The following is a 27,745-nucleotide window of genomic DNA, read 5'->3' on the forward strand; positions in this document are numbered from 1 at the left end:
AGAAGAAAATATCTAGACAAAACTCATCAAAATTAGGTAGCACAAAGTGGGAAATTTTAGAAGACTTTCTTAATTGCATTCCCCAAGATTCTGACTAGATAAATATTAAGAAATTAGTTATTTCCCTTAATACTAAACTCAAAGTTCTCTTCTTTGCTATTATTCGTATAATCAGATTAATGTTAATGTAAGAACCTGTAATTAATATTATATAATTTATTATTACCTATATATATGGTTTGTAATCCATTACATAATTGTGAAACACACTGGAACATTTAGAATGGCACTCGGTAGACAAAGACTCTGTAGAATGTTCTGTACATTATATCTGGGCCTTAAGCACTCTAGAATTTACGAGAAAATGTATCTTTCTAGAAGCCTGGCCAGGCACTTATATAAGAGGCGTCTTGATGGTAGAGATGAGTTATTGTTTAGTAAGTCATGGTTTAACAGGAGTTTTACTGGTGAACACGTGTTGTAGTTTGGCTGACATGCCAATGTACGCAGTCGGTAGTCAACTGTTCCAACTGTGTTTTAAGGTTGCGAGCTCCATGTGCTGTGATAGGCAACTCTTAAAATGGTGGTTTGTTGATGTGTGTATTTTGTCTGTGACAGCAGTGGATCAGGTTGTGTGAAGTTAACGTGAAAAAAATAAGTGTCAGCATTTCGTGTGCGTCTTTGTGGATACAGCAATTGGCGAACGTGACGGGACTCTTAAAATCTAATGTACTAAAAAATTAAGAACGACCAGAGGACCGTGGTGATGTTTGAACAGTTAATTCCGTTGATTCAGACCCAGTCTAAAAACATCGAGGCCCAGTTTGGAAAACTCGAGAGGAAAATTGAGGCCCAGTATCAAGAAATAAAGAAGCAAATCAATTCATTGGAGAAAGAAGCGAAGGAAGCAAGTACCCTGCGTAAAAGTACGATGGCTGTGAAGACACAAGTTAAGCCTGCAAGCAGTGATGGCGTCGTGAAGATGGCAACTCCACGGGACGACAGGATCACTTCCTGAGGAACATACCGGGCCCAGTTCAAAACCGGATTGACATCAGAAGAGGGAGCCGAATATCCGATCGCTGGACTTCGTGGGCAGGTGATGGAAGTATGACGCAGCCCTCAGCCATGTTCGACCTGCAAGGAAGTTCTGCGAAAATTCAACGGGCGCGGCAGTGTCCACCACCGAGAGCTGACTACCGAGTCCAGCTGCAGGAGAGGACTTGGCGCACCGATGGAACGCTGTGGGTATTCAATGCCGAGACCGAACAACCAGGCGATGTCAATAGAGTGGAACGATGTGACGATGAATAAGCCATACCAGTATGACACCAAGAGTGAGGCGCTCGATAGCCGCAGTAAGCTCCACAACACCGAGAACTGCCCAGGGAGGGTTTTCAGCATGAAGCAGAACTATGGGAAGGCTCAGACGATGACCCAGGAGATGGAGGCAGTGATGGGAATGACACAGCCAGTGGGAACCAATGTTGTCCGAACCGAACCCAACAAACGAGGATGCCATCTGACCAGGACACACGTCCCAGCATGAAGCCATGTACCAGCAAGAACATTGAGATCAGCACCCCAGAAAAAGAGGAGACTCAACAGAGCCAAGCCCGAGACATGCGAGCCTGTTCCATGCATCACACTGGTGGACTACGAAGGTTCATGGGCCCTGACAGAAGACAAAGGTACGAATGAGGGGAAAACAAGCGGAGCTTCGAGTGCTACGCGAGGACCTGCGGATCATCATCACTAGGAACGAAGACACCGTCGACTGTACCCAGCAGATCCACCATGGGAAGGTGGCGGCCCCCGATCGAACCGCCTGGCTCCGAACTGTGGACTTGACAGCGCCAACAGGAGGGCTGTGTGACTGAGGTTGTCTGTGTTTAGTTAAACAGTGAGGACCAAGAGAGTGTGACAGACTGTGGAAATTGTTTCAAGTTATAGGGGGTATATTGATGCAAGTGTTATAAACTGATATAACTTGAAAACAATATTCTCTCACCATGGGTAAATAATGCAAGTATTGAGCTCAAATTCTTCTTCTTATTATTATTTTACAATTATGATTATTATGACTTGTAATGTAAGGCTATGAAGTGTTTACTTCAATTTATTATTATTATTATTATTATTATTATTATTATTATTATTTACATAGTCGAATGATCGCAGTGTTTGTGAGGTTATGTCACAAAACATGTACCGTAATGATGGGCTACCTCGACCATTAAGGTGTTACTTGGACCAACATGAAAAGAAAGTTTTATCTTCTGAAGCCCGTTATACAATGTGATATTGAAGTAGTTCAGTGTTTCTTCCGTTAGGTCGCAACACAATGTAGGACTACGCACGTTTGAACTAGTTTTGGAGTAACCCACTAAGCAATAGCACGGTCTATACAGTGGTTTGACTAAAGTGACACGATTTGTTCACTGCAAACTTTTATCTGTCTACTGTATTTTCATGGAAGCCAGACCATTGGTAAGTAAACATGTAAGAAATAATATATAAGACAATATCGCAGAAAGTGAGTTGGATGCAGAAACAGAGAAGAACTGGAAGCATTTGTGCGAAAAGTTGTATGTGCTAACAAGTGTAAATCTTACTGATTATGTCAATGTGGACTGTGATGTGTTAGTGGAAAACGAAATCAAGCAGGCAACAAACATGGCACGTAGTCTTCAGGATTTTCTTCTGTCACAAAATAATGTGCCTGAATCTGTGTTCAATTCAAGCACAGTGGTTGCTGACTACACTGAATATTCGTTTGTGTCTGCGAGTGTTCAGAAGAGAATTGCAGACTTTTTCAAAAAATAAAGTCGAGGACATAATGCACCATTCAACACCATCATCATTTCCCCATATCCAGCTCCTGCCAGTCGGGGTATTTATGGCACTTCTCCATCTTCCTCTTTCCTTCCATGATCTTGTCCAAGTCTAAATTTCGTCTTCTTATGCCGCTCTTCACTGATTCAATTCACCTTATTCTAGGTCTTCCTTTTGCTCCCTTGCACTCGCACTTTGCCTCCAGCATCTGTCTTGGAAATTTACTCTCCTACATCCTCTTAACATGTCCAAACCACCTTAGTTTATTCTTTTCAACTCTGTCATTTAGCTTTCCTATCCCCATTTCCTCCCTAACATCTTCATTTCTCAAACTGTCTTTCCTATCATACTTCTTAGGAATTTCATCTCACTGGCTTGAATTCCACTCGCTTGCTAGTCAAAGCCCAAGTCTCAGCTGCATAAGTCAGTATGGATACAAAGTACATTTTGAACATTATCTCTTTACTTTTCCTTGGTACTTCTTTGGTCCATACAAGTTAAGTTTTCTTACACTTTGGTAGAATGCATTACCCTGCTATGCCCTCCTGCTAACCTGCATTTCCACCCTAGCATTTTGCATTAATTCACTTCCTAGGTATTTAAAGTTGTCCACAATTTCCAGACTCTGACTTCCAATTTTCACAGTGCCCTTTCCTTGCCTTTCACCCTCTCGACATCACCACAGTCTTGCTTTTTCTCTGTACTGATTTTCATTCCATACTTCTCAATTTTTTCCGTTCAGTACATCTAGTTGTTGTTGTTGTTGCAATTCTTTGCTGTTCTTTCCCCTGATCACAACATCACTGCAAATAGCAGTATCTTCACCTCTTTATCTCCATAGGCTTCCTTTGTTTCCTTTACAATTTCGTCCATGACCATGATAAACAATATAGTAGAGTGCAATAGATCCACCTTTTCAGTATAAAATATGCTGCTAATTTAAAATTACAACATTATTTGATTTTGTACCTGTTTCAACGTCTCAGACATCATCATCAGCCAAAATTGGGCAGGTAAACAAAGATATACACAATGTTAAAATACAATCTATATACCCTAATGGTTAAAATATCAATGACCGGGCGAGTTGGCCGTGTGCGTAGAGGCGCGCGGCTGTGAGCTTGCATCCGGGAGATAGTAGGTTCGAATCCCACTATCGGCAGCCCTGAAAATGGTTTTCCGTGGTTTCCCATTTTCACACCAGGCAAATGCTGGGGCTGTACCTTAATTAAGGCCACGGCCGCTTCCTTCCAACTCCTAGGCCTTTCCTATCCCATCGTCACCATAAGACCTATCTGTGTCGGTGCGACATAAAGCCCCTAGCAAAAAAAAAAAAAAATCAATGGTTGGATAAAATACAATACGTGATGATGCTTGAGGAGAAAGTCATTCAAAGATACTTTCACAAGTTGAGAACATGTTAGTCATTTTCAAAACAGGAGGTGAAAACCTTTGCAAATATTTGAATAAGTCTTAGTCACTTTATGGAGCTTAAAGTCTTAAATGTGGCATTATTAGCCACGGGATAAACTGTTAAAAAATGTTAGCGTATGAATGCTGTTCTTCCGTAGAGCGTTGACATTAAGGTGAACATACGTAGTCTTAATGGTAACTCCTAACACCAGTCTTCATGAGGTGAAGTCCTAAGTCGTAATGTGATTGAGCAAGTGGATCTTGTTACAAGTATGGATATTAAAGTTGTCAAATGATAAAAGGTTCCCCATCTAATACGGGATCTGAAGTGTGAAAAAAAGATAAACCAAATTAGAATAAGATACTGGGAAAAGGGCAAGAAAGTTAATCTTTAGTGAGGACTTACCTCGACCGGCCTGCTGTACATTACGGAGTCTAGAGTGGAACTGATGGCTCGGACATTCTTGAAGCAAGGACAAGGTTAGGGTGGAGGGGTGGGTCAGGAGGGAGGGGGAAGAGGGATAATGGATGGGGCGTAGTCAGGCGGGCGTGGTAGGGAAGGATAACGCGACAAAGTATTGCATGTGATTCTTCGATGATACAGACCACTATCTGATCTGTAGTGAACTAAGTATCTCTAAGCCTAGGTAGAGAAAGTAAAATCTGTCTGCAAATGAATAAGGAAAGAAAATCTCCAGGATGAGGAAATTACACAGAAGTACATAGATATGATTAGTGAGAAGTTTCGAACAGTAGACAGGAAGCAGGTTCAGGATATAGAAAGAGAAGGGGTGGCATACAGGGATGCTGTAGTAGAAACAGCAAGGGAATGCCTAGGAACGACTGTGTATAGGCGGAGAAAAAGCGAACATCTTGGTAGAATGATGAAGTGAGAGTAGCTTGTAAACGTAAAAAGAAGGCTCATCAGAAATATCTCCAAACAAGGGCCAATGCAGACAGGAAATTATACGTAGATGAAAGAAACAGAGCGAAACAAACAGTTGTTGAATCCAAAAAGAAGTCATTGGAAGATTTCGGTAATAACCTGGAAAGGCTAGGTCAAGCAGCAGAGAAACCTTTCTGGACAGTAATAAAGAATCCTAGGAAGGGACGGAAAAAGGAAATGAACAGTGTTTTGTGTAATTCAGGTGAACTCATAACAGATCCCAGGGAATCACTGGACAAGTGGAGGGAATATTTTGAAAATCTTCTCAATGTAAAAGGAAATCTTCCATGGTGGAGTCGCGAACAACCAAGCTCATGGGGAGGAACAAAATGATGTTGGTGAAATTACGCTCAAGGACGTGGAAAGGATGGTAAATAAAATCCATTGTCATAAAGCAGCAGGAATAGATGAAATTAGACGTGAAATGGTGAAGTATAATAGGAAGGCAGGAAAGAAATGGCTTCATAGAGTAGTAAGATTAGCATGGAGTGTTGGTAAGGTACCTTCAGATTGGACAAGAGCAGTAACTGCACCTATCTATAAGCAAGGGAACAGGAAGGATTGCAACAATTATCGAGATATCTCATTGATTATTATACCAGGCAAAGTATTCACTGGCATCTTGGAAAGGAGGGTACAACCAGTGAGTGAGAGGAAGTTGGATGAAAACCTGTGTGCTTTCAGACCACAGAGGGGCTGACAGAATCAGATTTCCAGTATGTGCCAGGCAAGTAAAAAATGTTACGAGAGGAATAGACAGTTGTGTTTATGTTTTGTAGATATAGAGAAAGCATATGACAGGGTACCGAGGAAAAAGATGTTGGCCATACTGGGGGACTATGGAATTAAGGGTAGATTAATGAAATCAATCAAAGGCATTTATGATGACAATTGAGCTGCAGTGAGAATTGATGGTAGAATGAGTTCTTGGTTCAGGGTACTTACAGGGGTTAGACAAGGCTGTAATCTTTCACCTTTGCTGTTCGTAGTTTACATGGATCATCTGCTGAAAGGTATAAAATGGCAGGGAGGGATTCAGTTAGGTGGAAATGTAGTAAGCAGTCTGGCCTATGCTGACGACTTGGTCTTAATGGCAGATTGTGCCGAAAGCCTGCAGTCTAATATTTGGAACTTGAAAATAGGTGCAATGAATATAGTATGAAAATTAGCCTTTCAAAGACTAAACTGATATCAGTAGGTAAGAAATTCAACAGAACTGAATGTCGGATTGGTGATACAAAGTTGGAACAGGTAGAAAATTTCAAGTATTTAGGTTGTGTGTTCTCCCAGGATGGTAATATAGTAAGTGAGATTGAATCAAGTTGTAGTAAAGCTAATGCAGCGAGCTCGCAGTTGCGAACAACAGTGTTCTATAAGAATGAAGTCGGCTCCTGGACGAAACTATCTCTACATCGGTCTGTTTTGAAACCAACCTTCCTTTGCGGGAGCAAAAGCTGGGTTGACTCAGGATATCTTATTCATAAGTTAGAAGTAACAGACATGTAAGTAGTGAGAATGATTGCTGGTACAAACAGGTGGGAACAATGGCAAGAGGGTACTCAGAACAAGGAGATAAAGGTTAAGTTAGGAATGAACTTGATGGATGAAGCTGTACGCATAAACCGGCTTCAGTGGTGGGGTCATGTGAGACGAATGGAGGAGGATAGGTTACCTAGGAGAATAATGGACTCTGTTATGGAGGGTAAGATGAGTACAGGGAGACCAAGACTGCAATGGTTAGACTCAGCTTCTAACGATTTAAAGATAAGAGGTATAGAACTAAATGAGGCCACAGCACTAGTTGCAAATAGAGAATTGTGGCAACACATAGTAAATTCACAGAGGATTGCAGACTGAACGCTGAAAGGCACAACGGTCTATAATGATTATGTATGTATGTATGTATGTATGTATGTATGTATGTATGTATGTATGTATGTATGTGTGTATATCCCGTGGCTAACATTGGCACATTTAGGACTTGAAGCTCCATAAAGTGACTAAGACTTGTTCAAATATTTGCATACTTTTTCACTTCCTGTTTTACAAATCACTAACACGTTCTCAACTTGTGAAAATATCTTGAGAATGACTTTCTCCTCAAGCATCTTCATGCATTGTATTTTATCGAACCATTAATATTATAACCATTGGGGTATATAGATTGTATTTTAACATTGTGTATATTTTTGTTGAAACTGGTACCAAATAATGTTGTAATTTTAAATTAGCAGCATATTTTGTACTGAAAAGGTTGAAAGATTGAAATACACTATCTTGTTTGTTCATCTCTATTTAATACGGACCAAAGATGAAGTTCTTAACATTAAATGATACGGCCTATCAGGCAAAATCAAAACCCCAACAGTATATGTGCTTAAAAATTAAAATTAGGAAATGGGGCAAAGATATAGATTTTATTAAAAGATGTATTACGCACAATTTGACTCCTAATTTTCTAAAGGGCATTAAAAAATGTCAAATCCTCCCTCATCAGCAAAAAGTTCAACAAAAAACTAACAAGCCTTGGTTACAGAATGAATTGATATTTCTTCATAAGAAAAAGTCTTTTTTAAATAACAGTTTGTATGAGACTCGCCTTGAGGTCGCTCATAGGCTCACAAATGCTCAATGGAACATTTTTCAAGAACAAGTTCATAACAGACTATTCAATGTCTTATCCCAAAATTGAAATCACTCAGCACTCTCCCAAAAAAGTTTAAGTAACCAAGTACGAGGGTAATCCCAAAAATATGCTCTCCTGTATTTTTATAAATACAGAACTCTGCTCGTGTGGCTGTTGGTTACAATATTGTGAAGAGTGTTTCCAATGCTCGCATATAAACATGCACACACCGCACTGAGGCACTCAGTCTTGGCTTGAAAGCCGTTGAGAAAGGAGCTCCCGTTGGATGTTACCGCCAAGTACGAAGTGCACGCAGTTTATTTGATGTTTGAACGCAAAAGGCACTGAACCGATTGTTAGAACTGTATGGTGAGTCATGCAAGGATGTAAAAAATGCTCATAAGTGGTGTAGATAGTTTGCAGCCGATCGGACTGAAATTCACGACAAATGAACAAAGGAGCAGGAGACCATCAATTTCTGTCGAGACAGTCGTGAAGGTTGAGCAAATCATGCGTGAAGATCGGCGGATCACCCTGGATGATCTCTGCACTTTGGTTCCTGAGGTTTCATGAAGTGCTGCTCACAACTTCCTGAACAGCATGGCAGTGAGCTGGTATGACATAGGCATACAGAAACTGTCACAGCATCTACAAAAATGTATTGACCGAAATGGTGATTATGTAGAAAAATAGCTAAATGTTCAAGCTGTAAAATGATGTAAGCCATAGTAGAAATAAACAGGTCTATGTAATCATTAAGAAAAATTGGAGACCTTACTTCTGGGATTACCTTTGTACCTCTGAGAATTTCATTACACAATCTCACCCTCCACTTTTTAATCTATCAAACACAATACTAGAAGAGGATGAAAGTTTAATACTTTCCAAAGGTCCGAAACATAATTGGCCAAACATCAACACGCCTAATATTGCTTCTAAACTTATTATTGAAACAGAGGTTGCTATTAATAAAATGTTGCAGGACTCACGAGAGGAATTAAGACTGGATGTTAAAAGACAATTAAATAAAATTTTCACTTCTCCCGACTTCAATAAATTTAACGAACGTTTTACAAAAAAAAACAAAAGGTGAATATCGTTAAACTAACGGAAAATATTAAGGATAATCAACTTATTTTACTAAGGCAGACAAGGGAAACACCACTGTTATTATGGAAAAAATGGATTACATCGAAAAAACAAAAAACTTTTTCGAAGATTGCTCTTTTTTGGTAATCAGCATGGACCCAACTCAACTAATTCAGCGGCAACTAAAACACACTTAAGAACACGTCCTTTCTTTTAACTGAAAGAGAAAAACTGAAGCTTATCGATAATAATCCAGGCTTACCCACTGCAAAAGCACTGCCGAAAATCCAAGACCAGTGACCCTATACGCCCTATAATAAATTATAGGCCAAGCCCCTTAAATAAGCTTGCTCAATTTATACAAAAAAATTTCAAAAAACACTATACATTTTTTCTGATAAATCTATTAAGAATACCTTAGAATTAATTAAGAAACTTGACAGCTTTGACCTTCAACCGTACCACACAATGTATCCTTTCGACGTTGTTAACATGCACCTGAGCATTAAAACGAGCAAACGTTTTCCTATCATTCAAAAGAATCTAAATACTAACATTTATTTAAGCAAACTAGAAATCTCTGATTTCATATCCGTTTTGAAATTGTTAATTGATAATGACTACTTCACTTTCGACAATGTAGTTCACAAGCAAAATGGCTTGGCTATGGAGTCACTGACCTCTGGCATTTTGACAGAAATATACTTGGATTTTCTGGAGCATACGGCAATTGAAAACGATGAAAACTTTAATAACATTAAGTTATGGGCCAGATATGTAGATGATACTCTTGTCATCATTGATGAACGCTCTATCGACGCACCGAACACTCTTATAAACCTTAACAACATAGATCCTCACATCAATATTCACATTAGAATTGGAAATTAACAATTCTATCAACTTCTTAGATTTAACAATTACTAGGCTCCCCTCTTCATTCTCATACAAAATTTACTGGAAACCTATCCATACAGCAACAACAATAAAACAAGACTCAATACATCCCCATTCTCATGAACGCGCTACATGCAACAGCTTGGTTGATCGCCCATTCAAAGTCCCCATGTCAAAAGCAGACCTGAACAAGGAACTGAATATTATACGTTCGATCGCTAGATTCAACGGATTCAACGAGGCGTTCATTGCACACATAATGAATAAGTTCAGAAATCGTCCAAAACCAAATTTAATATAAAAAATCTAAACAAAGTTATTTTCGACTTTTGATTTTAACAAAAACATTTACAGCATCACTAATATATTTAAGAAACACAACGTCAATATCTCCTTCAGAATTAGCAATAGAAACAAGAATATTCTGCACAATTCTAACTTAATAAAAAATTTAACCCCTATACAAAGTCAGGTGTATATAGATTTCGGTGCAATGATTGCAACAGCTCGTACACAGGCCAAACTGGTCGGAGTTTTAAGATCAGGTATGCAGAGCATATTAATGCAATCAGGTTTAACAGGTTTTCTGCAGTGGGTCAGCACGTACATGACTATAAGCACAAATTTAATGAAATAGATAAAGACATAACGATACTGGACACGTTGAGTAAAGGCCCCTTGCTTGATGCCACGGAAAACTGCTATATACATTTAGACCAACATTTTAATCCTAACTTGAACGACATCTCTGAAAAACCCAAAATCTTATTTGATGTCCTCATTTACGGTTTTCAACAGTGTTAAATTACCCAAAAGTAGCATGTTCTTTCAGATCACACACAATACTTTGTCGCGTTATCCTTCCCTACCACGCCCGCCTGACTACGCCCCATCCATTATCCCTATTCCCCCTCTCCTGACCCACCCCTCCACCCTAACCTTGTCCTTGCTTCAAGAATGTCCGAGCCATCAGTTCCACTCTAGACTCCGTAATGTCCAGCAGGCCGGTCAAGATGAGTCCTCACTAAAGATTAACTTTCTTGCCCTTTTCCCAGTATCTTATTTTAATTTGGTTTATCTTTTTCACACTTCAGATCCTGTATTGGATGGGGAACCTTTTGTCATTTGACAACTTTAATATCCATACTTGTAACAAGATCCACTTGCTCAATCACATTATGACTCAGCACTTCACCTCATGAAGACTGGTGTCAGGAGTTACCATTAAGACTACGTATGTTCATCTTAATGTCAACGCTCTACGGAAGAACAGTATTCATACGCTAACATTTTTTAACAGTTTATCCCGTGGCTAATAATGCCACATTTAAGACTTTAAGCTCCATAAAGTGACTAAGACTTATTCAAATATTTGCAAAGGTTTTCACCTCCTGTTTTGAAAATGACTAACATGTTCTCAACTTGTGAAAGTATCTTTGAATGACTTTCTCCTCAAGCATCATCACGTATTGTATTTTATCCAACCATTGATATTTTAACCATTAGGGTATATAGATTGTATTTTAACATTGTGTATATCTTTGTTTACCTGCCAATTTTGGTTGATGATGATGTCTGAGACGCTGAAACAGGTACAAAATCAAATAATGTTGTAATTTTAAATTAGCAGCATATTTTATACTGAAAAGGTGGATCTATTGCACTCTACTATATTGTTTGTTCATCTCTATTCAATACGACCAAAGATGAAGTTCTTAACATTACATGACCATAATAAACAAAAGAGCTGACAGCACACTCTCCTGTCTTAGTCCAGTCTTATTCCTAAACCATTCTGCCTCCTTACAGGGTAAAATTTGAGATACTAAAAACTTCTTGCAAGTACCCGTATTTTATATTACTTCATGTACATATACTGTGTATGTATATGCATGTATTCTAATTTTTCTCTCATTAAAAAAATACAGTATTAAGGTTTTTTATGTGCAAAGTCATGCTGAATTAACATAGATTCTTCAACAAGTTTAGCAATAGGCGAGTTCTTTTTTTTTTTTTTTTTTTTGCTAGTTGCTTTACGTCGCACCGACACAGATAGGTCTTATGGCGACGATGGGACAGGGAAGGGCCAGGAGTGGGAAGGAAGCGGCCGTGGCCTTAATTGAGGTACAGCCCCAGCATTTGCCTGGTGTGAAAATGGGAAACCACGGAAAACCATTTTCAGGGCTGCCGACAGTGGGGTTCGAACCTACTATCTCCCGAATACTGGATACTGGCCGCACTTAAGCGACTGCAGCTATCGAGCTCGGTAGGTGAGTTCTTAAGAATTGACTTATTTCAGTATAACAAAATTTCACTATAACAAATTAACTTCTGAGGTCCCCAAAATGTTGTTATACTGGTATTTTACTGTATCATGTTCAGTCATAGGCTGACATATGTAAGTTGTTATTGAAGTTGAACCGTATGTTTTCTGGTCTGTAAAGTGGATAATAAAAATCAAATTAAGAATTTAAAAGTGGTTACTGACATGAAACATTTAAGGTAAGTTTTGATGAACGAAATTAACTTACGTTACATGGCCCGCTTGTATTACCCGTGTTCTCTGACTACGGAGTCCAGCTCTCGACTGAGGTGCTCCCGCAGCTAAGGATGTTCGATGTGTTGTTAGGAGGAGGTGGAGTGGGGAAATGGGGTGGGACTTTCAGGAGTGTGGGAGTATGCAAGATGCTAAATAGTTTATTATGTCACCTATTCAATATTTAGCATCCTACATATAGTATCTTCAATATGGATCAATAATGATATTTATCACTTGTAGTGTGGGAGTATGCAGGATTATGGTGGTGGTGGTGACAGACTAAGTGTAATAATTGTGAATTCTTCTGGTCTTGTTTTTTACTACAAATAATCGGAATGAAAGTTTCTCATATTATGTTCTGTCATTTATTTCATTTAAGTTGAGGGTTTGATTCTAAATTGATCCATACTAACGTAAAAATTCTGTAAGATGTTTAGTGGACCTTTTTGTTTATGTTGTAGAATGATTGCTATGGTTGTAACCACAGAATAACATAAGCAATTAGCTGCCCACATTATGTTGCAAATTATGAACCAGTGTTTGTTATATTTTATGCTTTAGGCATGCATAACAATCAGCATGAAATGTTTATTACGTTATTCCACTTTATATCTGATGCCACCCATGTGCCTTGGTGCATGCCAAGACACGCCATGTACTGCATGAAAACAACAAATTGTTTTAAGCCTTATAGCACTTATTGACAACTAATACAGCTTGTTAAGCAAATCCATACCTAGTTTAATGCTGGCTCTTGATGTTTTCAAGGAGATTGTATCCAGGTTCGGAGGACCAAAATGAAAAATGATTAATTTTGTTTTGAGAATATGAACAACCCCCATAGTCTTCCATCTTGATATATATAAATTTTGTTTTTTTACATATGTCCAATATGTCAACAACAAAACTATAAAATTTCTTGAATACAAACAGCATTTCTCTAACAGACTGAGATAGCTAAATAAAAATCAGCAAAACTCAATAGTCAAAAATCAGGTTGAAGTGGATTGAAGAAAGCAGCACTGGATGGTGAAGATAAGGATACTGGACTCAATGAGAGAAGCTGTTAGGCCTGCCTGCAATCATGTGGCTCCACTCTAGTAGAAGAGATCGTACATAACATGGCCTTAATTATCAGGAAAAAGAAAAACACATCTGATATCAGGACTGTCAATTTTGGGAGGACGTGAGCCAGGTAGAACTGATATGCAGAGGCCAAGGCATGAAAATAGCAAACATACTATTAGAAGATGTTAATTGCATCAGTTAATTAGCACGGAGAACTACAGAAAAGCAGTCTATCAACTGATGACAATAATAACTCTGTGATGAAAGTCACAAAATTAATATATACGAAATGTTACATAACTTAATAATAATTTAATAAGTTGTAATCAGATATTTAAAAAAACAACCTGAAGTCCTTCCAGTTTTGACTCCAATGCTGAGTCATTATTATCTTTGATCTCCTTTTCTTGTTTAGATAACTTCTGTTTCAACTGAGTTATCAGTTTCAAATGTTCTTCTTTCATATTTTCTATCATCTCTTCTAAATTCTCCACCTATAATGATTGAGAAACACAAAGAATTAACAGTTTTATTCAAACATCTATCAACACACAAAATCTTACACATTACTTTAGATTAAAGTAAAAATAAAAGAAATGAATAATGTGTCCGTTGTTGAACAGCAATGAACAGAAAACAGTAAAGCAACAGAAGTCCTTGTGACATAAATTTTGTCTTGTAACAATTAATCCGCAGTTCATTTATGCGCTAATTTATAATCGTATGTTCATTTTCTTAATAATTATTTGTCTGTTGGGTGTATTATTGTAAGTCTTTTCTCCCCCATAACGTCATACGTTCCATGGACCTCGTAGGACTTCCCGCACGTTCCACCATCCTTAATTTTGTCTTGTTATCATGTTAGGTAAACAAAAACATTTAAAGAACTGAAGTGTTTATGCGAAGTAAATTATTGTATGAATCTTTCTTATTTAAAAGAATTATTATTCCATATTTAGGCCTCTGAAGAAATGGATTATGAAGAAGATTTATGGTATTTACATTCGCTGATTTAAATGGTATTTTTCTGTAAATTATAGACAGGGATTTGGAATTTTTATTCATGACTTGTGAGGCAGGGTGTGCCACGTGTAAGTGGCCCCTTCCTGTTGTTTTGTAATATCTGCAAAGATGCAAATTCTGCAGAAAGCATAATTCTAGAATATCAGTGTCATTGGCCAAAAGTACAAGTGTTTTTATTGGCTGGTATATTAGAATTTTTAATTGGTGAATGTGGCAAACCGGACTGTTGCTACTAGTCATTTGTGATCACTCTATTTCCTGTTTGTGGCTCCTCGCATGTGCGAGTCACTTTGTCCGCGTCTTTGAATTTGGAGCACTAGAGCGGACGGACGTGTCTTGCGTCCGTCCGTCCCACCAAGGGTCTTCGGCCGTCAAAGGTAAGCGCTTTGTTTTTGCCTTATGTTATTTAAAAGCATTCTCATGTTTCGGACTATTCCCACTTAATGCAAGTTCAGTAATTATGTAGAAGTTCATCTTGTGTGCCAGAGTTTCCTCTAGTTTTCCACATTTTCCAAAATAGAGCATTTATATGACTGAGCATTTATGCTAGTCCACAACGTTGTTTTATGAGGCAGACCTCCTTTTCTAACTCTAGTTGTAATTGTAGTAACTGTAACTCTTTCTTGAATTGTGTAATTAATTTTGTTTCGTTCGAGGTTGGCTCTTTTCATTCTGTAAATTCTGGATCTGTATGTCAAAGTTTGTTCGTGACCGAAGAGCTTAATTGTTTCCCTTATACTTCTTCGTTTTGTATCTCAAGTGTCAGTTAATCCGCAGTTCATTTATGCGCTAATTTATAACTGTATGTTCATTTTCTTAATAATTATTTGTCTGTTGGGTGTATTACTGTAAGTCTTTTCTCCCCCATAACGTCATACGTTCCATGGACCTCGTAGGACTTCCCGCACATTCCACCATCCTTTCTTAGTTGTCATTTTTAAGCCTATAAGTGTTCCCTTGTATTTGATTTAATATTGCGTATTGAAAGATGCTCGTCACGTTTCCATGTTTTGATATGAATTCACCGCCACTGCGTCATTTTTCTATCTCCTTATTCATATTATTAAGTATTATATTATTTACTATGGGTATTATTTTATTATTATTATTTCACATTATTATTATTATTATTATTATTATTATTATTATTATTATTATTATTATTATGTGTAAGCATAATCGTCCCTTAGCGGTTACAAATAGCTAAGATGAAGAAAGGTATTAAATCACTAAGGTGAGCATACCTCACTGACATAGTGATAAAGAGATACTTGTGATGGTTATTAAGTTACTATAGTTGACATTAAAATTATGTGCCTTTTAAACTCATTCAATTATTCACAAATTGAAAGTCACCTGCGTTGCGCAGTTGGAAAGAGAGCTGTACCTCACAATTAAGCAGAATTATGAATATCATTACCACCCATATAGATCAATTATATGAGCAGAACAACTGGAAGATATGAATATAGAGAACAGTTTTGCGAGGAAGGGACTGATAAAATATGTACCTTCAGTAGGTTCCGACTTATAACCCAACATCAGGACATTCAATTTTGAGACAAAATGAGCTGAGTAAAACTAAAATGCAGAGGTCAGACATGGAAACAGCAAACATATTTTAGAAGATGTAAATTGCGTTGGTTAGTTAATTCATCCATGACAGGTTTTTCAAACTCAGGTAGAATGCATCTCCCAGTTGAATCTCTGTTAGATTAAAAATCCAAAACCCACACATGTAATGTTTCTCCAGCCAGCATTATGAAATTTATAAATTTAATCTCACTGGCCTGGATTTTATTCTCCTGTCCTTTTGTCAGTTTCCAGGGATCTATTGCATATATCAATACTGGGCCGTAGTACATCTTATACATATCACCTCTTTACACTTTATTGGTGCTTCCATCCTCCACACCAGGTTTCTCATACTCTGGTAGAATGCATTTTCCTTTGAATCTCTGTTAAATTTAACATTCAAAATCGTTGCTGTATGACCTATCTGCTGTTGCAATTTACAAATTTACAGATATAAATCGAGACTTGACCATATTAAAAAAAGTGAGCAAAGGGAACCTGATGAGTATATATGAAAATATTTATATAGATTTGGACCAGATTTATAATACGAACAACAATTAGAACAACTTACAAGAGAATAAGAATCCATTATATGAACAGATACTGTTACTTTTAACATCACACAAAATAAATAGTTTGAAGTTACCTCTGCAAAAACAAACAACCCACCCTTCCGTTCTACATATAGGTGGAACAGTTTCCCCTTCCCCTACTAATAGTGCTGCTTCTCCTCCTACCGCCCAAGTTCCGCCAGGCGAGATAAAACATAATTATAACACGCGCAGCAGCGTGGCGAGAAGCAGGTCAGAGCTAGACTCGGATGGGAACCGGGTGTAGGAAGGTAAACCAATTTTCATAATGCTAACTCATTTTTCAGTTTCTGAGAGTTCAAACCCACTAATATAATTTTTTTTATTTTTTTTATTCCAGACCTTGTCTTTTGAAAAAAAAAATTCATTAGATTAAAAGCTTCAGTATTCTTCGGTTAATGATAAGGTCCCATTCTCCCATTTCCAAGGTCAAAGTTCAAATTCTACCTTAGTCAGTACACTGAAGCTACCGTATGTCAAGTATCAAGAAATACTATTTAGAATCAAATTTTAACATGTCTCCGACTCGTTGGCTGAATGTTCATCGTACTGGCCTTCGGTTCAGAGGGTCCCAGGTTCGATTCCCAGCCGGGTCGAGGATTTTAATCTCTTCTAATTAATTCTTGGGGACTGGGTGTTTGTGTATGTCCCAACACTTTCCTTTTCCTTGTCATATTCATACAACACGCTACACTACCAACCACCACAGAAACTTGCAATAGTGATTACATCCCTCCATATACGGTTGGCTGGAGGAAGGGTAGCATCCAGCCGTAACAGAGTGCCAAATCCACATGTGCGACCCCACACGTGTGGGAAAAGCAGTAGGAAAAGAAGAAGAATCAAATTTTAACATGTAGAAGAATTTTTGTAAGAAAGTGATGGACTGTTTTATGGAAAAACAGTGTGTATTGTTTTTAGCATATTTTTAAACATTTTAGAAAGGACATGGGTTCATCCATTTTAAATTATCAGAAAGTAATAATTATGCATTTTAATTAGATACGAGACACTATGGCTGAAGTTGTCTTAAATAAGACTAAACATGCACCAAAGAATGTATAACATATTTTAACACTGAATGTGTTCTCACCTGTAAAGTGAAGTGCATTGATTGGGGGGGACCATTAAACCTAATACCGGTACTAGTTCTTAAACAGACCTATCTGCATCAGTGCGATGTAAAGCAAATTTGAATAAAAATATAATAGACATTCAGAAGGCACAGATGTAATGTGTAAACATTACAAGAATTATAAACAAATATTACTCATCTATATCATTCCTCGCCTCCTGAAGTAATTATCAGACATCTCTGCTTAGAGTAACGGAATTTTCTTCAATCTGATCATTTTCATCATCCTGGTCTGGAGGGACTATTGCCTTTGTACTTACTCTCTGTCTGCTTCCCACACAACAATATAATCTACAAACAGTATTACCTTCAGCTCTCCTTCCCCCATATTTTACCTTTGTCTCCTTCACAATTTCATCCATAAACATTATGAATAACAGTGGTGACAGTACACTTCCTTGTCATAGTCAAGTTTCACTCTAAAACCTCTCTTGTACTCCCCACATGCCTGGACACTGCCGCAACCATTTTTGCACATTGTGTGCACATCAGTGTTGCCAACCCATAAATATTTTCTCCGCTAAATTTTAGTTGAAAATCTGCTACATTCCGCTAACTTTCGAACGAAAAAAAAAAGATTAAAAAAAAAAAAAGCATATACCAGTTGTATTAATGAAAGAGATTAACTCAAAACTCACCAGTTTCAGAACAGTAGTTCATCATCTCCTCCCCGTACTGCCGTATATGCACTGAAGCAGATGTGCTGGATTGAGGTCCTGTGGTCTCATATGTAGCCACATGGTACTATTCTTCTTTTAAATATATGCTGGCAGTTCACAGCAGCAAAGCACATACAGAAATTTTCAAATCTATTTCGAAAGTTATTTTCACTTTCATTACTGTTTTCATTGTTTTGATAAGTGCGAAAGAAATAATGTCAAACAATTTCGCATTTATATTGTACTGCAAATAGATCACGGTCCGTATTTGGGAACACTGGGAAGCTCAACCAACAATTATTTTACAGTTTATTTATGAATATCTGACTACTTTTTAACTTTTTCTTTCGACATATTGACATAGCATAACAAAAAGAACATGATGTCAAAAGAAACACGTTATCAAACACGATACTACCCGGCTCATCAAGAGTATAGTAACGATTGTAACAAATTCTGACTGAGGCTGTGGGTCAGAGCTGGTCTAGAAAACGAGTGGTAGTATGCAGCATAAGTTCAATGCAACAGGAATAAGTATACTAATATGCCGTAGTAAGTTCTATATTGCTCTTTTCTCCTGATGATGAAAGGTGATATTGTTATCGTTGAAAATCACTAAAAAGTTTGAAAATCCGTCAAAAAAATGCTGTCTGCTAAATGGAAAATTTATACGCTGTTCAATTTAAAAATCCGCCAAATTTGGCAGAAAATACGCTGAGCTGGCAACACTGTTGCATATATTCTATTATTTCTTTTCCAAATACTTTCTGTTGAATTACTTTCCACACCTTTACTCTAGGTACATTATTGTAGGCCTTGTCTAAATCAAGGAATATCAACACCATACCTCTTCCATATCCCCAATGTTTTTCCAATAACTTCCTCACAATGAAGATAGAGTCTAAAATTGATCTTCCATTTCGAAAGCCATATTGCTCTTCTTGTAACTGTCTTTCCACCTTTCTCATTCTCTTTTCTAGTACCTTTTCAAATATTTTTGCTACTTGGGATATAAGTGTGCAATACTCCACATAGGGTTGGCATCAGGAAGGGCATCCAGCCAAAAAAACTGCACCAAATCCGCATGTATGATATAGTTCGCATCCGCGACCACAAAAGGTGTGGGAAAAGCAGTAGAAGGAGAAGAGGAGATTTGAGTGATTCCTCAATAATTATCACATATCTTCTTGTCCCCCATTCTTAAATATACTGTATGTATTACTCCTTTACATCAGTCAATTGGTACAGATTCTTCTTTCCAAATACCTATAAATAGCCTATACAGCCACTGTAGACTAACAGTTGCTGCTTCTTTCAATCATTTCCACATACAATTCAACCAATCCTACTGCTTTTCCTACATTCATTCTTTTGACAGCAGTTTCCACCTCTTCATTGTGATTTCATTCTCAGATTCTGACTCCTAACTCTACCTCTAACATCTCATCTACACCCCTTATCACATTCACGAGTTCACCATAGTAATCAAAGAGGTAAATAAAATAGCCGTATTACCACTTGTCTTTTCTCTCCATCGTGTAATCTCCTGAGTGTACTGTTCCTGAATTCAAACGAACTGCTATTATCTCTCCTTTTTGACATGAATATGTCTTAGGCCTGGCGGTCATCCGCACATTTGTGTGACGTGACAAAATATGCAACAGGAGTGACGTCACAAAATGTTTTACCTAGCAAGTGACCTTGAGAGGTGCACGTGCCGTAGATTTCTATAAATAGAGTGTGTTGAAATAGAAGGTACTAGTTTAAGATATGTAGTGTAGTAACACGGCCAACTAGATCTACACTGCATCAAGTTGGCCGTGTCTCCCTTTCGCCTGCTTTGTACAGACTCTTTCTTTTCTCTTCCTTCTAAAAATTCCATATAGCATCCCTTAACTGCTATACATATCCTCTTCCAACTCCTCCTTATCATCATTTCCCAACTCAAGTTTCCCGGGTGTGGTGTACAAGTGCTCGCCATCTCCTTCTATCTTCAAACATCTTCTGTTCCAGTACATCCTCCCATTTGCATCCTCTCTCCTCCACATCTGATCTTGCAGTCTCTATCCAATGTTTTCTTGGCCTTCTCTGTGGTCTTCTTCCTACGAGGTTAAGGTTAAAATATTTTCTGGCAGGTCTTTCCCTGTTCATTCTTATTATGTGCCCATACCACTGAAGTCTGCATTTCTTTACGACACTGGTAATAGGAACCTCAATACCAGCTACTTTCCTATTCACTTCATTTCTGATCTTGTCCTCTCTGGTAGTTTGGTTCATGGTTCTAATGAATATCATTTCAGTTGCTTGGATTCTACTGAAGTCTTTGTTCAGTAGGGTACATGTCTCTAAACCGTACGTGAAGATTAGAACAAAGTAAGTGTGGTACATGATTGTTTTCGCTTTTTGTGGTATTTTGCAGTCCCAGAGAAGATTTCTGACTTGACTGTAGAAGTTCAATGCTTTCTGTGTCCAGCTGAGTATTTCCTGCCTAACAGTGTTGTATTTCGAGATTGTGCTTCTGAGGTACTTGAAGTGGGAAGCTGATTCGATTTTTGCTCCTTCCAGAAATATATCTGAGCTTGTTCCTTCCCTGTTGATGGTCATTTCCACTGTCTTTGTTTTGCTCATCTTCAGTCCAAAATTTTTGAATGTGGTGTTCCATTCATTTTCTTCTGAACTTCAGCTTCTGTCTCTCACCATAAAAGCACATCATCAACAAATACCAGGGCGTTTGGTTCACTGTCCATTTTCTTGATAGATTTGATGACCTTATCCATTACTATTACGAACAGGAGTGGTGACAGAGCACTTCCTTATTGGACACCTCTCTTTGTTTCAAAACATTTTAATCATCCGTTGCCTACCTGGACACAGCTGTAGCACTTCTAGTATTGCATCTTGACTTTGTCAATTAAGTACTTTGGCACCTTTAGGTCTTCCAGACATCCCCATATCCTGTTTTGAGGAACACCATCATATGCCTTTTCAATGTTCACAAATGCAATCACAAGATTTCTTCCGTATTCCCAGTACTTTTCTGTCAGCATCTTTACTGCAAAGATAAGATCCACAGTACTTCGACGTTTCCTGAACCCGTGATGTTCTTCCTCAAGCAAAGGTTCCACTATCTTCCTAAGTCTCATTTCTATGATCTTTTCCAGCAGTTTCAGTGAGTGTGACAACAGCGTGATGCCTCTGTAAATTCAACATTTCCGTCGGTTGCCCTTTTTGAACAGTGAGATGATGACTCTTTTACTCCAATCTTCTGGAATTTTGTTACTTTCCCAAATCACTGATAACACTCTATTTAGCCAATTGGGAACATGCATCATTTTCAAAAATATTTTTTTGAAAAGTACACCAATGAAATAGCACGTAAACGTATTACATTGTGGTAAGTTGCCTTGTTTTCTACAATTAAAAAAATATTTAATAGTGCCTTTCCGCAAGGCGAGTGAAACGGCCTCTGACATAAGCGGCGCGCTGTGACGTCACAATCCAGTACCGCATGCAGCTCTACCAGCCGTTGTGCATCAGCCGTTGCTAAAAGCCTATTGTTTATTATTCATGACCACGAATAACTTCGAAATGACAGAAGAAAAGTTGAAAACAGCACAGTCAGACAATCTACCATGTGTAGATGTCATCATTCTTGAAAAATAGTGACTTTTGTGGCCGCAGAAATTTGTGGATAACAAGCAAGTTTGTAAGTGGCGTCTTTTATATACGTGCAATGTATAGTATTAGTATAACAACGAACCTGGATAGATATCACATCACTTTCAACATTTCCTTCTAGACTGATTCCCCTATTAAAGAATAACATTACATTTTCGGGCTTTCAGCATTAGTAAAGTAAGAAATCGTATTTCAGCACTAACATAAACATATAGGTAGCATTATAGTACTAGTCCGCTTCTGTGGTGTAGTGGTTAATGTGTGCCACTCCTGGAGGCTCGCTTTCGATTCCCGGCTCTGCCATGAAAGTTGAAAACAAATAGTATGAGGACTGGAACGGGGTCTACTCAGCCTCGGAAGGTCAACTGAGTAGAAGGGTTTCGAATCCCACCTCAGCCATCCTCGAAGTGGTTTTTCATATTTTCCCACTTCTCCTCCAGGCACCTAAGGCCACGGCCGTTTCCTTCCCTCTTCCTTGTCTATCCCTTCCGATCCTCCCATCCTCCAACAAGGCCCTTGTTGAGCATAGCAGGTGAGGCCGCCTGGGCGAGGTAATGGCCCTCCTCACCAGTTGTATCACCATACCCAAAGTCTCACGTTCCAGGACACTGCCCTTGAAGTGGTAGAGGTGAAGTCCCTCGCTGAGTCCGAGAGAAAACCAACCCTGAAGGATAAACTGATTAAGAAAGAAAGAAAGAAAGAAAGAAAGAAAGAAGGAAAGAAAGAAAGAAAGAAAGATCATAGTACTATAGGGCTATAATCTATCATTCCCAAAAAAATATATATTTATGGTTGGGACAACTGGCCTACCCACTTCCGGGGCCCATGAAAGAGAAACATTAAATATCTTTGTGGAGGGAAAAAGTTAAACATGATAAAGATAAATATGACTTCATCTAGTTTTCACAAGTCGGACTGAGTGGTTTAGACGGTTGAGGTGCTGGCCTTCTGACCCCAACTTGGCAGGTTCGATCCTGGTTCAGTCCGGTGGTAGTTGAAGGTGCTCAAATACGTCAGCCTCGTGTCGGTAGATTTACTGGCACGTAAAAGAACTCCTGCAGGACTAATTTCCTGTACATCAGCGTCTCCGAAAACCGTAGAAGTAGTTAGCGGGGCGTAAAGCCAATAACATTAATTACATTTGGCTTTTAACAAGCTGAGAATATCAGGCAAGAAAAGTGTCCTGGTGACATTTTAGTCGTTCAATACAGGAATGTCTTTGGGTGCTGTGACTTTTACTTTTTTTTTTTTTCCTGTTTGCTTTACGTCACACCGTCACATACAGGTCTTATGGCGACAATGGGACAGGAAAGGCCTAGGAATGGGAACGAAGCGGTCGTGGCCTTAGGTACAGCCTCAGCATTTGCCTGGTGTGAAAATGGGAAACCACGGAAAACCATCTTCAGGGCTGCCGGCAGTGGGGTTCAAAACCCACTATATCCCGGATGCGAGCTCATAGCTGTGCACTCCTAACCGCACGGCCAACTCGCGTGGTATTTTTACCCTTCGGTTTATTGACTTGGCTTGTATAACCTAAAACTTAGGCTAAGTTGGATAATATTTTAAACACCTACATCACTATTTTCACCTGTGTGCAATTATGTTATTTATTTCATTAATATTATGATAATTATTATAACTGAGCATTGTTAACTTATAAGACCCCAACAGACAAGCATTGGTTTTGTGTAGTTATACATTTGTTAAATTCACGTTGTTTCCTTTCATGATGTACACGCCTATTTTTTGTTACATCATAGAGTATTTAGATACAGCCTAAATTTCTTTACCAATTAAGCTCTTCAATGAAGACATACATAACTGTCGCATGCCAAGATAAATTGGTAGAATTAGAGCAGTCAAAATGGTTCATAACCCCTTTGATTTATTATCTTGATATGGATCATCCAAAACATGGGTTACGTTTGGAGAATAATTTAATAATCAGCATTAATCGATGCACTGTTTATTACTTTCATATTCCAAGATGTAATTCAAGCATTTAAATAAAGCATCATACATTAAAATGTAACGTTTTACCGCTAGAACAGCTGACATGGAAAAGTGATTGAAAATTCAAACAAATTCATCTTACGTTAAAGTCTTCAAAAAAATAAACTGCAGACTTTTCGGATATATCACCAGCATTTCTCCGGCTTGCCAAAATCCATTTCTCCCTAGTTTTAGCGTCTTTGGAACATTTATAAACAATTTGTTTGGTATGGTATGCGATGTGCTATTGCACATCGGAACTCTACACCATTTATAAGTTTTCTGCCTCACTGTCTGCGCAGGATTCATTTTAAGTTTAAAATATACCACTCAGATTATTATCCAATGTATAGACCTCAAATTTAACCATACCAGACACTAACGTAAAGTAGAAATACGCAAAGTGTATCCTGCTTCTCACAGCACACTATGTGTTATTTCGTCTGCTAATTCAGTCAACCTGTACGATGACGTCAGACCAATGAGATCGCGTACTTGCGTCACGTGACAGTTGCGTACATTTTAGAGTTTTATCCTGTTTGGAGTTATTATTTGTACATTCTGATCACATTTTTGAATTCAGCATGAAATTTCGAATCAGATTAGCATATTTTTAATTAAAACCCCAGATCATGCATGTTCCCTATACAAGCCTGGTATTCCAGCTGCCTTTATCATGTCTGAGCTGAGATCATCAAAGCCTGGGGACTTCCCATTTTGCATGCTCTTTAGTGCTGTTTCTACCTCAAGCCATGTTAATGGTTATTTGTTGTTTTTGGCTTCATCTACACTACAATCATTGGTGATGGTGTTGCCCCAATCTCCATTTAACAGCATGTTGAATTACTTCTTCATTTCATCCCTGATCCCTTCCTCTGTTTGTATTAAGCTACCATCATCTGTTTCCAGTGCAAAGATGTTTATATATTAATTTTTCTTATTGTTTACTATTTTGTATAGTAGTTTCCTACTTTCTTGACAGTCTTCCTCTATCCTTGTAGTAAAGTCATCCCAGCACTTTTCCTTTTCTTCCTGGATCAGTCTTTTTACAGCCAGTTTCTTCTTCTGGTATTCCTGTGCTAGATGTTCAATTCAAATTCATTTCATCTATCCTCTGTTTTCTGTTTTTCAGTATATTTCTATCTTTTACTGCTATCTTCACTCGGTCATTCCACCAAGGTGTTTCCTTCTCCTTTGGTGCGGCACTTGTTTTTCCACAAATTTCCGTGACTTCTTTTACAAGGGTTTCTTTGAATAAGGACCATTCTACTTCTACTCCCCCTTTCTCAGTTTTGGATAATTTAGCTGTTATCCTCGCTTCATAGTTTCCTTTCTTCTTTATGTCCTTCAACAGCTATGACTTAATCTTTGGCATTCTCTTCTGTTTAATTTTGGGCACATGAAAAACTTTTACGTCAGCCATTAATAGCCGATGGTCGCTATCTAGGCACTCGCTGGGTATGACTTTAACATCTGTAACATACTGACCCGCTTTTCTATCAGTGATGATGAAGTCGATCAGTCTTCAGCTTTCCATTCCAGCTGTATCTCGTTATTTTATGGCTATCCCTCTTCTGATACAATGTGTTCTGGATGGATAAATTGTTTCGCACACAGAAATCAATCAGGTTCTCTCCTTCAGAGGGGCTGCTGGCTGAGGCAGTAAAGGCGTGCTCGGTTCGCCCGGAAGGACGTGGGTTCAATTCCCCGACAGGAAGTCGTAAAATTTAAGAAATTAGGTTTCCACTTCTGGAGGTGCATATGACCCTGAGGTTCACTCAGCCTACACCAAAAATGAGTACCAGGTTAATTCCTGGGGGCAAAGGCGGCTGGGCGTAGAGCTAACCACTCTACCCCATCAAGTGCCGAGGTTACGGATAGTGGAAGCCTTTATCCTCCACCCCTCCAAGGGCTTTCATGGCCTGTACGGAGAAGGCTTTGCTTTGCCTGCTCTTCTTCACAGTTTCTGTTACCATAGCCATGGGGGCCAACGATGTTTTCACAATCTAGTCTTTCTTTACCAACTTGGGCATTCAGATCACCCATAATGATTGTGTTCTCCTCTGTTCTTTGTTCCTCAGGTTCGATAAGGAATTGCTCTTTCTCTTCTGTGGTACATCCTGTCTGCGGTGCATATACTTGCAGGAGACTATTATGTACATTACCAACACTTAGTCTCATAGGATGATCCTATCACTCACATATTTGACATCTGTCTGTGTGTCTATATCTTTATAAAGGAGGAAGCCAACTCCATTTCTGGATTCATAATTGTTCCCACTCCAGTACAACATGTATCCATTTCTCAAGGGCTTCTTCCCATACCCTTTCCATTTTGTCTCACTCAACCCCAATATCTTCAGCTTACGCCTCTCCATAAGATCCACAAGTTCTTCATATTTGTTGGTGAGAGTAAGGATATTGAGTGTACCAATTTTCAGTCGCTCCTTCTTGGGAGGGTTTGTGTCTTTTGGTATCTCCTCTCCCAACTCTAGTTGTATAACCTTCCAAGCTTTTCTTCACTTACTAAGTTCGTGTACCTTCTTTTCATTTCCTGATACTTTCCTCTGCTTTAATCCCATTCCATAATTGCCATGCTCTCTTAATTCCACCATGAGATCTCTTTACCTTACAATCGTTCAGCTGTTGTGCCACAAATGCACACTCTGCACGGTTTACAAATGCCTTCTTGAACAAGTACCATTCCACTTCCACACTCTCAACCTTAGTTCTGGGTACCTATGTGTTGTTTCAGTTAATACTGGACTTTTTTTGTTTACGTCCATATCTTTAATTCCTATACTTTCATTTTCTTCTCTTATTTCTTTCATTTTCACTATATTTCCTACTTTCATTTTTGCTACCACTACTCTATGGTCTCCATCAAAGGCTACTTCTGGCACGGCTGTTACATCAATAGAAAGGTACTATAATATTTCCTAATATTCATTTCGCTGTTCAAAATCAAATAAACATCACTTTATTTGTAAATGAGGTGTCTACCTCAGTGGCAAATGGTACACTAAAATACATTATTATCAAGCACTAAATTTTAAATTAACAAGAGATGAAGACATTTTACTAAAATACAGTATTATACAATTTACACTAACAATTTTTCTATTAAACACACAGCTCATCCTTAATAAATTTACACTGTTAACAAAATTCTACTTATAATATCTTCTGTACTTAAAAACATAGTCAACTCATATAGAGTATGTGGAATTACCGCATAATCTCAAATACCACCCGCCACCGAATAAGACCCGCAACCTAAATTTGAGGTGGCAAAATACGGAAGGAAAAAAATCAAATAACGTAACTATTTAATTTTCTTCAAATATACCACAAATATAAATTCAAACAGCTTACAATTAATACAATTAATAAAATCATCACAAAAATCGTAAATAAAATCGGTCCATACTCAGATCATTCACAATTTACCGTCGTCATCTGAAGTTTCACCATAGTAACTTTCGTCGCTGGCATCTTTCCACAAATAGTCATCCTCACTGCTGTCTAGTGAATTTGAAATTCCAGATTTCTTAAAGGTTTCATACACTAGATCGATGGGAATGCATGCCCATGCGTTCTTGATGCAGCTACATAATATTGGTCCCACTTCAGGCCTCTTCACTTGTCCGGTTGGTATTAACGCGTGATCACCTGAC

At 38.3% G+C, this 27,745-nt stretch overlaps 1 protein-coding gene across 1 annotated transcript in view; it reads right to left on the reverse strand.

Annotated features, from left to right (window-relative positions):
* Positions 1–27,745, reverse strand: part of LOC136867226 (protein Spindly) — a 177,659-nt gene that overhangs the window by 98,109 nt on the left and 51,805 nt on the right. Inside the window, exon 3 of the mRNA XM_067144366.2 lies at positions 13,761–13,907. Coding sequence (XP_067000467.2) covers positions 13,761–13,907 — 147 coding nt within the window. The remainder of the gene's footprint in view (positions 1–13,760; positions 13,908–27,745) is intronic.

Source organism: Anabrus simplex, chromosome 3, assembly GCF_040414725.1.
Source record: "Anabrus simplex isolate iqAnaSimp1 chromosome 3, ASM4041472v1, whole genome shotgun sequence".
Taxonomy (NCBI): domain Eukaryota; kingdom Metazoa; phylum Arthropoda; class Insecta; order Orthoptera; family Tettigoniidae; genus Anabrus; species Anabrus simplex.